The sequence below is a fragment of the Sinocyclocheilus anshuiensis genome, unplaced genomic scaffold, assembly GCF_001515605.1.
Source record: "Sinocyclocheilus anshuiensis isolate Anshui unplaced genomic scaffold, SAMN03320099.WGS_v1.1 scaffold913, whole genome shotgun sequence".
NCBI lineage: Eukaryota > Metazoa > Chordata > Actinopteri > Cypriniformes > Cyprinidae > Sinocyclocheilus > Sinocyclocheilus anshuiensis.
The window spans coordinates 710,853-724,226 of NW_015554131.1; the positions used below are offsets into that span (position 1 = coordinate 710,853).

Here is a 13,374-nt window from a genome sequence, read left to right on the forward strand (position 1 = left end):
AGTTTGTTATTTACTGAAAAGTTATATTTTAGCTGTTGTCAATGATCTAATGTTGCATTTGGTCAGACTCAGCTTATTGCTTTACTTAAGTATATTATATATTTTTTTCTTTTACAGCTGCAGGCTGAGGAAGATCATGAAACACACCAGCAAACCCTAAAACAGATAATAGTTTACAGTTGTTTTTCAGCGGTTATTGCTTTACTTAAGTATATTATATATTTTTTTGTTTTACAGCTGCAGGCTGAGGAAGATCATGAAACATACCAGCAAACCCTAAAACAGATAATAGTTTACAGTTGTTTTTCAGCGGCAGCAAAAATATGACCAAAACTTTTGGGTGAAACTTGTTTACTTTTTTCATACTTGTATTACTTGCGGTTTTATTACAATTTTAGTATCAATATATAAGTATCAAGAATAGCATTGATTTTTGTACATTTTATTTTTGTTTGACTTTATTAATAAAAATAATGTGTTTTTTAATTAGTATGTTTTTGTGTTTTGCTTTGGTACCGAATTGGTATCACTGGTATTGGTACCGAATACAGAAATGTTGGTACCGTGACAACATATAGATACATAGATAGATAGATAGATATGACTATAATATTAACTTCAAACAAATATGAACAGGACACACATTCAAATAACATTCATGCATTCAATGCAAAAAGCAATGCATTCAGTGCACCTCTATGTAGGACATTAAAAAGCTGTAAAATCTATTTACTCATGATTTATTCAGATAAATGACTCAAACCCAACCTTATGTCAGCGCAAATAGAGTAACAGTGAGTATATAGATATGAGAGCTGGACTGCGAGAGCCCTTGACACCTCACAGACACCTACTGTAGATGCACAGCAATTTATGTGTAGATACATACAAACAAACAAACAAACACACACAATCCTCAAAAGTGCGAGGCCTGACAAATGGGTTTAATTCCTCATCAGCGTCCAAGTCATCTAATCTTTTACCACATAAAAAGGGGATTGGGTCTTAATCTGTAAAACAGCATACTGGAGTGTGATTCATGCTAGAGTGTGAACAGCTCTTAATCCACTTATTGATAGACACTCAGGCAAAACACCGACAGCCTCCTGCAATGTGTCAGATATCAAGCAGCACACAGGACAGGTGCTAAATTTCTTCACTGGAACAAGTAGAATGAGAGCTGAGATAGAAACCCAGAGCATTCATGCACACAACATACGCACACACACACGAAAACCTCTTTGTTTATTCTAAGTATTAAAGGAAGGATTTCCATATATGCAATTAGACTGAGGCACTTTTGAGAAAAATAATATCAATTCGCAGTGAAACAAGCAACCCCCAGCCAACCCAAGTCTCCAAAAAAAGGCCAGTCCAGATCCGTGCCTCCTAATTTGTGTGACACAACAGATGCACCTCCTCCTGAAATGTCAGATCACACAGCGCGGGCAGCTCTCCTGCGGTACGGCACCGCTGAGGGTGAGAGAGCGTGACACCGGCATGCTAATCAGGCTTCCAGTGCCCTCCTCAGGCAGGCTGATGACGGGATCAGGCTCTCCCTCTGTGTCTGTTCAGCAACTCCATCCAGAGGCAAAGATAAAGGGATTTACACCTTCCACAACTCTCACTGGAGCTCCTTACCTCCCAAAAGGCAAAAGCACAACTCTCTTCAGCCAGGGGAAGTCGTGGCCTAATGGTTAGAGAGTCGGACTCATAACACTTTCATTCAGATACAGAGTGTCTGTGCAAATGCTTGCTTATTTATTTATTTATTTTATTTATTTATACACTGAATCTTTAGACATCTTAGTGAGTTACTCTGTGTTTATTCCCAAGTCACAGGTCCGTTAGAAACCGGCTGTCTGCAGGTGATTGGCTGATGTGGTGCAGCACCTGGACTAAATCAACTGGTCTTAAAAAGGACTTGCAGGAACAATGAGAGGGAAGAGGAATAGTTGTTTGTTGTTGGCGTTGGTGCATGAGTCTGCCAGATAACTCATAGGACGCAGAGGTTATGGGAGTTCACCATTGCACCAGAGAAGTTTCCGCCTTGATTCATCTCTCCCTAAATCGGACGTTTGGTTTTGAGTTTTGTTATTGATGTTTGCTTGGACTGATGTCATTGGTATTCGTTATAGATACTTCCTGACATACTGACTTTCATTTACACTGACTACATTTCATGTTTATTTTCCTTTTAAAATAAATTTATTGTGTTAAGCAGTGGTTGTGTGCGGCGTCTCCCTGGCTTTTTGTTGCGATCTGAGAAAAAGAATCAGCACCACTTTACTTGCCATTTATCTCAAAAATAAAAATATTTACTTTTTAAATTAATCATATGATCACTAAAATGTTCTATTACAAATGAGCAAATACAAATTTTCCATTATATTTATTTTGTTTAAAATAACGATTATGACATTACCACTTACTCTCCATCTATCCTCAAACCAACATAGGCTCATTGAAAATACATGCCTCTAAATACATTTCTGCAGAACTGAAAAAAACGTACCTATACATATGAACAGGGTTGGCGCCAGAGCACACAAAGTGAGGGGGCAGGCACAAATTTTTGGGGGGCCGCACTTTTTTGGGGGGGGGTGAATCACTGCAGTTTCCAGTTGAAATGAACACTAGAGGCAGTAAAGCTCTCACAGCTTTTATTCCTTTTCACACAAAGTATGATTTGCAGGTCCACAGTTTCGATTAATAAAGCCTAATTTTCACATAATTACTTGAATATTGTGTTATGAATTTAAAAATGTTTTAACAGGCTGCGAGATTTGAAAACTGATACTTTTGAACGTGTCGTCACATATATAGCTTCATATGCATACGTTTTCTAATTCAGTAGGTTTGCTAGGTAGCTCACGCAATGCGGCGTTGCATTTGCGTGATGAAGAGCTCCGGTACGAACCCCGTGAAACTACAGTTCAACAAAACAGCTCAAATCCACATGAGGAAGTTAAAATAGCACAGCTGCATCAACAAATGCGTTTTTATGCGTTTTTAACACTATCAGGTAGGTTTAAGGTTGGGTTTGGTGTTGGGGATATTTCCAACACGATAGAGCATTAACTTTTAGCGACACTCCTTGGATATTTGAATTATGAACCACTGCAATAGGTACTTGAAGCAACCTAATACAAACACAGCAATACATGCCTATATCAACATAACAAAAAAGTGCCAGGGCCACGTAATGAACCCGCAATTTAGTGCCACTCACTGGACGTTTCATTTAGAAACTGCCGCAAAACGTGCAGTAAGGTATGTAAATAATGGTGTTGCAGAAATGTATTTAGAGGCAAGTATTTCCAACGAGCCTGGGTTGCCTCAAACAATAATATGCTTCATATAGATTAAAATATATATTAAAGTTTTGAAAAACATAAATATGTATCTTTTAAACTTTACCACAATGTGCTGACAAAAGGAAGAGATTAATAAAAACTAATTCTCTTAGAAGGTATCACAGAAACAGCAATTGTTTTAAGAATGCGTGGGAAAGCTGGCTTCCCCTAAAATGAAATAAAAATGTGACAATGCAATTTATTTACAGCATGTATGAATACATATTGCCTGTCACTCTTAGTGCATTTCAGTATTTTTGCAAATAAAAGTGTAAATAATATCACACAGAACTATAATGCTGTTCAGGATCTGATTTAATCTCAGCAAATTTCCAAGGGGGCTCCAGGATGACTTTAAAGGGATAGTTCACCCAAAAATGAAAATTACCCCATGATTTACTCACCCTCAAGCCATCCTAGGTGTATATGGCTTTCTTCTTTCAGACGAATACAATCGGAGTTATATTAAAAATTATCCTTGCTCTTCCAAGCCCAATGGCAGTGAATGGTGGTTGAGATTTTTTAGCAAAATAAAAAGTGCATCCATCCATCATATAATTTTTGGGTGAACTATCCCTTTAAATTAAAAATATATTCAATACAATAATCTAATTCAACTTAAAATGTTAAAAAACACAAACTATTAATCATTTTTAAATAAATAATAACTAAAAATCAACAACTATTTTTTATTGAAGAACATACAGAATTCAGTCAGTAATTTACAGTTTTTTTTCCCCTGCATTTTTTTTATTAGATATGTAGGCCTAAATATTAAAAAAATTTGTAAAAATCAAAGTCAGCCTTCATCCTGCCATTATTACTGTACATCATATAGTAGAACATTCCAAAAGCTGTCGTTTTGGCAGACTGCCTTCAATATAAGCTGTTTTTAGACTAACGACAAAGTTTTGATTTCTGAAACTTTATAGTACAATGACCTCTTAAGCCGGGCTCACACTACAGGATTTTTAGCCCGATTTAGCCCCGATTTCCCCCTCCCGAGAATCGGAACAAAAATCTTGTCGAGCACCTCGATCGGTCCTCATGTTCGCCGCAGATTATCTGGTAATGTGAGCCGTTCACAGATCGAATCTTGCACCTCCCGATCTGCTCGCACACAAATCGGGGCCGCCCCGATCATATCAAACATGTTTGATTTTTAGAATTTAAATCGGGAGGATGACGGCTATATGATTATGTCAGTACTTTCACAATAGCCAATGCGCGACCACAAAACAGCTGCTGTGGCTCCGTTGGATAGTGGAGACAGAGGAAACTGCTTCTTGACGTTTTGTAGTAACACGACTGTCTCACAACCGTAAGGAGAAAGAGAAGCGCTGGGGTGAAATGGCCTCAGTTTTTAACATACTGGGTGAGTGCAGAAAGCTGCTAGCACGCTAGCTAACATATGTAAACATCACTGAAATATCAATGATGATCTGCTGCGTGAGATCACGTGAAGCGCTCCCTCTGGCATGATAATCTTAATAATATCTTGTAGTGTGTGATGCGCCACGATTTTCAAATCTTGTAGTGTGTGCATGTTTAAGATTTGAGGGAAGATAATCTGCAAAGATTCTCTTTATGTGTGTGCTGCAACCAGATTTCATAATCGGTTAGGATTTTAAAACTCCTGTAGTGTGAGCCCGGCTTTATATGTCAAAAGATCAAGGGAATTTTGGTTTCTCAATTCATGACCCCTTTAAAGGAATATTCCAGGTTCAATAGAAGTAAATCTTTATGAACAGTATTTGTGGTATATAATGGTGCTTGAGTATTTTAATGTTTACGGATTGGCCCCATTCATTCCCATTGAGCTAAATTCGCTAAATTTCATTTTTTGTTTAGTGACTCCAAGTGTTTCAATATTCTGAAATATTCCTTCAAATAAATAAGGACCGAAAACATAATATCTACTCTCTAAAACATTTTCTTAACATTAGTTTAAGGACTGAATAACAATATCGTGATTCAAAATACATTCAGAAATAGGGCAAGTTATTTTACTCAACATACCTCAGAAAAGCGCTGGACATCCTGGGTCAGAGTTCCCACTCTGCTCCAGTTGTAATAGTTGAGAAACTTCACTACAGCAGGGTTCACAGCATTGTCTGATGGGACGGTCCTAAAGAAATTTGGATACTTTTTCCTGTCTGCCAGGACAGGAGTTGTGGCTGCAAAAGAAAGCTGTAAAGGAAGAAGAAAGTACAGTTAGCCAAAGTCCTTTCAAGATAAATCAATTCAGTGGCCATTTTGGTTATTTTCTATGTACTGTAGTTAACAGGTATATACATATATCTTGTAATATGCTCGAATAAGGAAAGACCAAAATCTCCAAAACTCTTAAATAAATAACATAATCATAGACTAAGGTGTGCAACATTGCAGGATGTTGTAAAGTCATATTAAAATCACGTCTTATTAAGTTTAATACAGCACTATGGCGTAATTGGACTGAGATTGTATTCATCTTCAACTTGCTATTTGAGCAGCATGCTGGATCGAAGGCAAGTGGCCGCCCATAGCCAGTATGCCAGGACTCCAGGAGTCTAAAGCGTAGGTGTGAATGATTCAACATACTAACACATCTCTATAAAAAGACAGCTCTCACACCTTTGGTGAGTGCCTGTGTTGATTGGAGCCATGAACGTTTGCACTGATGGTCAAACTCAGCATATCAGCTTGAATATGTATGTGTGTATTAAGATGTATTATGGAACATTATAATCTGTGTTTGTTCTCCATAGTGGAGTGGTCAACAATAAGAATTTGGGCCAGTAAAAATATGATATTAAATATTATTATATAATAATACAGTGCATTTTATTTTTATTTTTAGAAACATATTTTAGCAGTATTAATAAGAACTATTTTTTTTATTGAACATTTAAACCTTAAAAACAAACAAACAATGGAATACACTGTACAGTAATACAAACACTGTACCAGTTTTGCCCAAAACGTTTACCTTGGTGATGTGCATAATTCGCAAAACAATGTTTAAAACATCACAGAAAACCAAATGTTTATGTTTGCAAGGCATAAAATCATGCACATGATCAGCAAATCATTGGACTGTAGGAACATGTGACCAACTGAATGGCCTAAAACTCTCTCACACTGCTTAATTGTTGAGTCCTGCTTCATCTAGCTCTCCTCTGCCTCAAGAAACATAAATGTTAATAAGATTTTTTTAAAACGCTTCTATTTACTGTTCAAATATTGCATGCTAAGCATGTTTATATCTTTTCAGGCTTTGAAAAAGGGACCGTTCGAAAGGGGCTTCACACTTTTTTGCTCAAAACATGCCCTCTTTAATGTTGTCAAACACCAGGCAGAGCATTTTAAGCCTCAGCTGGAGCGAAAAACAAGCCTGGAACATCAAGGTATGATTTTTATGCCAGTGCTCCCGTCAGTAGATTAACAAATGTTCCTCCGGTAATAATACATCCTGAGGGTTGTTAGTCTCTCAGAGATAAACATATGGAAATGCTTTGAGTTCAAATAGCAAAAGCCGTCTTATACTTGTTAAAGGAGCACACTCTTTGCTTACAGTCATAAAATGTCTGTCGGAATTTGCAGGTGATTTAAGCAGCAATTTACATATAGTACTAACAGAGTAAACTGCATTTCCAGAGCACAAGGAAGAGCCACAATATAAAAATGTGACAAGTTCTATTCAACTCTGGTCTACATCAGGGTTTTCCCTGGAAATGAACTCGGAATAGGACGTTCCTTTGCTCGGGATTGGATCAACTAAATTACTTTTCCTGTGAATAGAATTGTGGGTGAAATGGAATTGACTTTTGCTCTGGAGTGTGCAGTGGCCGTGACCCCTGACCTCTCATCTTGTCTCATTTGTGGCCCCTCTGGTGAATGAAGTAGTGACGTAATCATATAAACACAGTGCTAAGGGGAACATGGTCTGAATACAGCTTGTTAGGTCGACTTTCTGATACAAGGAGGAGATTCAGGCACCATCCCAAAACCTAGCCAAGTCAAATTTATTTGTATATTTACACATTGTTTCAAAGCAGCTTTACAGAAAATCATGATGTTAGAGTTTATAATATCTTAACTCTGTATCTTCATGCTTTATAGTTGCATTAGCAGATTAGAGCTGGGTGAAAATCAAGCAGTTGAGATATGGTATACAGAATATATCACCCTTGGTAATTATACAGTATGCATGTATGCACATATAGTTTGACATACTTCTATCTATCCAACTTTATAAAAAAATTGAGATTTGCTATACAGTATATATCGTTTCATGTAAATTGGATATAATACATATGAGCTGCCTTAATGTCTTCTCTCTATATAGGCAGCCAGAGCTGGGTAGATTACTTACAAATTGTATTCCAAATTATATGACAAAATTTGTAGTTAATAATGTAATCCATTACTTTATACATTTTAGGTAATATAATCCGACTAATTTTAGATTACTTTTGACCTAACTTGTTTATCATATTGATTTAAATAGGATAATCTTGTACCATATTGATATAAAAACACAAAGAGTAAGAACATATATTCCATTTGTTGGGTTAGTTAAAGGGTTAGTTCACTCAAAAATGAAAATTCTGTCATTAATTACTCTCCGTCATGACGTTCCAAACCCGTAAGACCTTCGTTCATCTTCGGAACACAAATTAAGATATTTTTGATGAAATCTGAGAGCTCTCAGACCCTGCAGAAACATAGTAAGGACATCGGTAAAACAGTCCATGTGACATCAGTGGCTCAACTTCAATTTTGCAAAGCTACAAGAAAGAAAACAAAAATACATAATTTATTCAACAATTCTTCTCCCCGAGTTACCATCTTCTGCCATTTTGGAGAGTACCACGATGCATGTGCATGCTTTCCCCAGAACGTAATCAACATAATCAGCGTTGTTTACGTTCAGGAGAAAACGCGCGCATGCTGAACGTAAACAATGCTGATTACATTGATTACGTTCTGGGGAAAGCATGCACATGTGTCGTGGTACTCTCCAAAATGGTGGAAGATGTTAACAAAAGTATTCTCGTAGCTTGGCAAAATTGAAAAGTTGAGCCAATGATGTCACATGGACTGTTTTACCGATGTCATTGCTATGTTTCTGGGACTGGGAACATTGCAGTTGCGTTGCTGTCTATGCAGGGTCAGACAGCTCTCAGATTTAATCAAAAATATCTTAATTTGTGTTCCAAAGATGAACGAAGGTCTTAAGGGTTTGGAACGACATGAGGGTGAGTAATTAATGACAGAATTTTCATTTTGGGGTGAACTATCCCTTTAACAACATGAAGTGCATTAAACATTACATCAAAGTTTCTCAAACTGGGGTTAATGTGAAATAATGTGAATTTGTGCATTTTAACTCTTTCCACGCCATTGACGAGTTATCTCGTCTTTTGCAAGAAAACGCTTCCCTGCCAAAGACGAGTTTTTATGGTTTTCCGTGTTTTCACTGTTATACGCTCGGGGGCACCATTACGCATCTTCTGAACGAGTACAAAACCTCCCGAACAAAAACACACGTGAACAGGATGGAGAAACTAGCGATCTCTTATGTAAACAGATGCATATGAAAAATAATGCGTTCACCAGCAATAGACATCATATAAATGAAAACTGCATAATGTTACAGAGTAAAATGTTGATCCAGGAAGTGGTATATGTCTGTGCAAGCTTTGGAGGTGTTGATGGAAGCGATTTACTGGATTTATGCTTTGATAATCGTACTGAATATTATCCAGATGTAGTTTTTGATAAAAATGTGATTTTCTCACCTGAAAATCCTGAAAATTCAGTCATCATTTATTCCCCCTCATGCCAAACCTTTATGACTTTGTTTCTTCTGTGAAACATAAAGGAAGATATTTTGATATTTAATTAATAATGTGTATGTACAAAGGGATTAGTCCAGGCATTCATTTCACCTTGAAGTGAACATCCTTTGACACATTCTCACAAATTTACCGTGGTTGAACCCCCTTATGGATAAAAGCGAGCTGAATTTGTCATGCAGAGAAGAAAACCGGCTCTTAATTCTTTCCCTGATCTCACAATGGCGCGCTGGTGTGTACACACCCTGACAGCCAGAGAACTCGCGAATAACAACAGTCTAACATTTCGATGAATTCCATTAAACCCTGTTAGAAACATTTAGACCTGTGAATATTTAGACAGGGGAATAGACAGATTTGGTTAGGATTTATTTATACTGTTATATTACATAGGAAATGTGTGAACTAAAGCTATAGCTGACAGCAGACAACAGAGCTGGCATAATCACACCACCTGCGTTTCAAGAGGAAGGAGGGTGAGCAGAACATCCATTTTTCCTTCTAACATGGGCATAAGCAAATGAAAGGGGATTGCGAGGGATTGAAGTAATGTAATATAATGATTTTGTGTCCTCTAGGAGAGTTATTGATGTTAATCAACGTAGGGTTAATTGCAGTGCTGAAAAGATAAGACATTATGATTCCTGATAATGACACAGATTAGTAGTCTGTGATTCTCTTTGAAGGCAAGTGTGCATTAACTCACAGATAGACACTATCTAGATTGGTCTGGTTTTGGCCTTTTCAGACCTGCCTCAAAAAAGTCATTTCCTCAATGACAGTCATGAAAGAAGAAGTCAGTCTCAGAACAGTGATGTCGTGCCTGTTGAACGTGACTCAATTAAAAAGACTTGAGATGTTGACCTTAAAATTAAAATGTTATCATCATTTATCGTTACTCACTCTCACTCTCATCTTCTTACTTTTTTCTTTTATGATATACTATATTGTGCCACTTTTGACACAGAAATAAATGTCAAAAAGTCAATCAATTTAACATTAGGAATCCCACATTTGTTCATAAGTCTTAAGTCAGTACAATTTTAAAAAAATCAATTTAAAGAAAAATTCATCAAGGATCCATTCAATTGAGAAATTTGGCATTGAAGGCATTTGTAATGTTAGAAAAAATCAATTTCAAATAAATTAAGTTTTTTTAACTTTGTTCCTCAGGGAATTCTGAAAAATAAAAATGTAACTAGTGTTAATTTTATCAGCTATTTTAAATGTTAGTCTTTGTCTTAGTCCTGAGTTAAATGTCCTTGTTAGTTTTTATCATATTTAGTCAACCTTATCCTATTTAGTTTTAGTCGACTAAAAGTCTTAACATTTTGGCAACATATCAACATATCTGGCAACCACACTCATGAAAGCTCGCGTAGTAGAGGCATGTAGAGCAGTCCGTAATAACATTTTGTCTCCTTTTTTGACGAAAACAAAGGTTTTTGTTAAAGTTTTTATTCTTTTTATTTTATTATTGTTATTTCGTCAACAAAAATCAAGCGTAGCGTTAGTTCTGGCAGGTCACGTTAGTCAAGCTCGCATCAGCTGACTCTCAGCTGATCCCCATCAACCTATGGGAATACGACACCTATCTAAGTATTCATATATAAGGTCCTTAAGCAGCACAACTGTTTTCAACATTGATAATAATAAGAAATATTTAATGATAAGCACAAAATCAGCATATTACAATGATTTCTGAAAGATATTGTGACACTGGAGACTGGTGTAATGATGCTGAAAATTCAGCTTTGCATCTCAGGAATAGATTATTTTAATATTTTTTTAAATATATTAAAATAAAAGTAAAAAAAAATTAATAGTTCACAATATTTCTGTTTTACTGTATTTTTGATCAAACAAATGCAGCCTTGGTGAGCACAAAGACTTTTGAGCACAAAAACATTACAAAACCATACCAACCACTTGTGACTGGTCATTTATGTATTTTTAATAAGTATTGTGTTTTAAATCTTTGATCAATTGTGACATTTTTTGACTGCAATGAGAAAAATCCCCTCTATATAGTTTAAATGCATTTCTATATACTGCATAATCCAAAGTGAATGAACTGTGAATTTCAATGTGCTGGTTTTAAAACAAAAAAATCAACCCTAACAAATGAGAGAGAGATCAAAGACTTCAATATCTAACAAACCTAATAAGTAATTTGTTCTTGTGCAGAATATTAGCAGATTTACAGCCTTTATCAGAGTGTAATTCTGCTTTCACATCAATGGCCAACTCCAGAATAAGAGTCATGCTACGTCACCCCGTCACTCTTCTCAGCTCAATGAAGTGCTTGTTGTTCAAAACACACAGATTAGTGCTGCCAATTAAGGATTTTTATCATCCTAGTGCCACTAAATCCAAATGCACCTACGGGACTCACTGAGCATTAAGGGGTCTCTTGGAGGTTGCTCTAATCTTTGTTTAGTGGAGACTAGCCTACATGCAGAATGCTCCATCCTCACAAGGGAAAAGTCAGAGCATAATGCACTCAAATACAGCCACGAGGACTAAAGAAACCAGAGAAGGGAGAGGCTGCCATTGTATTTTGCTTTTAAAATCTTCATATTCAAAAGAAACTGATGAATCAGAAAATATTGCCACCAAATTATGTAGTTTCTGCATCTACAAGCCAAACTTTGACCTCTTGGCAAAATAATGACTATTTCTTGACAGGTTTCTTAAAACCTACCCCCCTCAACTATTGGCCAGACAAAAAAGACAGTCCCATACCCAAACTCAAGCCACTGGTTAAACTAATTATATTTTGTTGTGCTATCAGTGTTCTGAAAGCTTCCCAGTGACTGTTTCTCAATATTCTAATTGATGATTCCTTGTTATTCGCTCCTTCGTCCTTCAGGCCATGACCCCGGAAATCAATCAGAGTCCAGCATCATGAGAGATTTATCAATTCTCTAAATGCTGCGAGGATGCGAAGCCTGAGAAGAAAGCAAGTTTGCAGAGGAGTTTTATAGTACATTTTAAAGTGAATATCTAGCGATCTTTCATACTGTACATCATGTTCTGATGACTTAATTTGCTACTAGTGTTGTCTTTTTAATTCTCTTTTTAAACAAAGCATTTTTAGATTTATAATATCAGCCATTTATTAGCTTAGCTTATTGGTATTTGTCAAAAATTCTATATCAGTGCATCCTTAAAAAAGAAAAAGGTACAATACTTTCTGTATGAGCAACTTTACTCGGTTTAAGCTGCAATGGAACGAAAGAATCTACAAATTAGGGCTGGGCGGTATATCGAGTTTGTACGATATATCGATATATTCTTTATAAGCGATATGGTATGAAGCAATATCGTTTATATCGATATACAGTAGTTTGATATGAGCGCAACTGAAAAATATAACGGAGGACACAGACTGAGCTGCTGCGGAGAAAGTGCATAATCCAGTTTGTTCTAAACATCTGACAAGCTTTACATTAAGGGCTTTAAAAAAACTCATAAGATAGTTTATAGTTTCAGTTTAAAGCGGCTCTGACACTGTTCCGCTGACAGAGACGCTCTGCTTAATGTGTTTGAGATGTGCTGTTTTCCTTAATACATAACTTACATTTCACAGGTATATTCTCCATCTGTATATGTTAGAAAGTCATGGAAATATTTCCATTTTTCTGTCAGAAGTGCATGCGCCTTCTGCTTTGCGATTCTCTGCTAAACTTCACAGACTTCAATTAGAATGAGCGCGCCAAACAGACGGAGCTCAATGAAATAGGAGCACAATAACTCTGACTAAAATATACATTTCGCTGAAATATTTGTAGTTGGACAATAAATGTGACATATGTAGAATTTTAAACCGACAAGTAAGTGTATTTATATGACAGCACTAATTGTAAAGCGACTGTAATGGGGTAGCCTAATCAAAATAGCCTAATACAAGTCTGTGCTTTTGTTTTCATTTATTTTCATTTTTAGTTTAGTACATTTGACTTCTGCTTTAAAAGCATTATTTTTGTTTTTAGATTGCAATGTTATAATGTTAGAATGAGATGTGGTTTTAACCCTTTTTTGCACATCATATAGGCTTACATTGTTACATTCACTTCATTTGTTTTCAGAGCCTTTAATATGTATTGTTTCATTGGACAACATTGGGTGGTATGTAAAATATATATTAAATATTACAAAAACCAAAATACTGA

General features: G+C 36.2%; 1 protein-coding gene across 1 annotated transcript in view; it reads right to left on the minus strand.

The window, feature by feature from the left end:
* The window catches only part of gabbr2 (gamma-aminobutyric acid (GABA) B receptor, 2), a 228,996-nt gene that overhangs the window by 86,623 nt on the left and 128,999 nt on the right, over positions 1 to 13,374 (minus strand). The window contains exon 3 of the mRNA XM_016462856.1: positions 5,376 to 5,546. Coding sequence (XP_016318342.1) covers positions 5,376 to 5,546 — 171 coding nt within the window. The remainder of the gene's footprint in view (positions 1 to 5,375; positions 5,547 to 13,374) is intronic.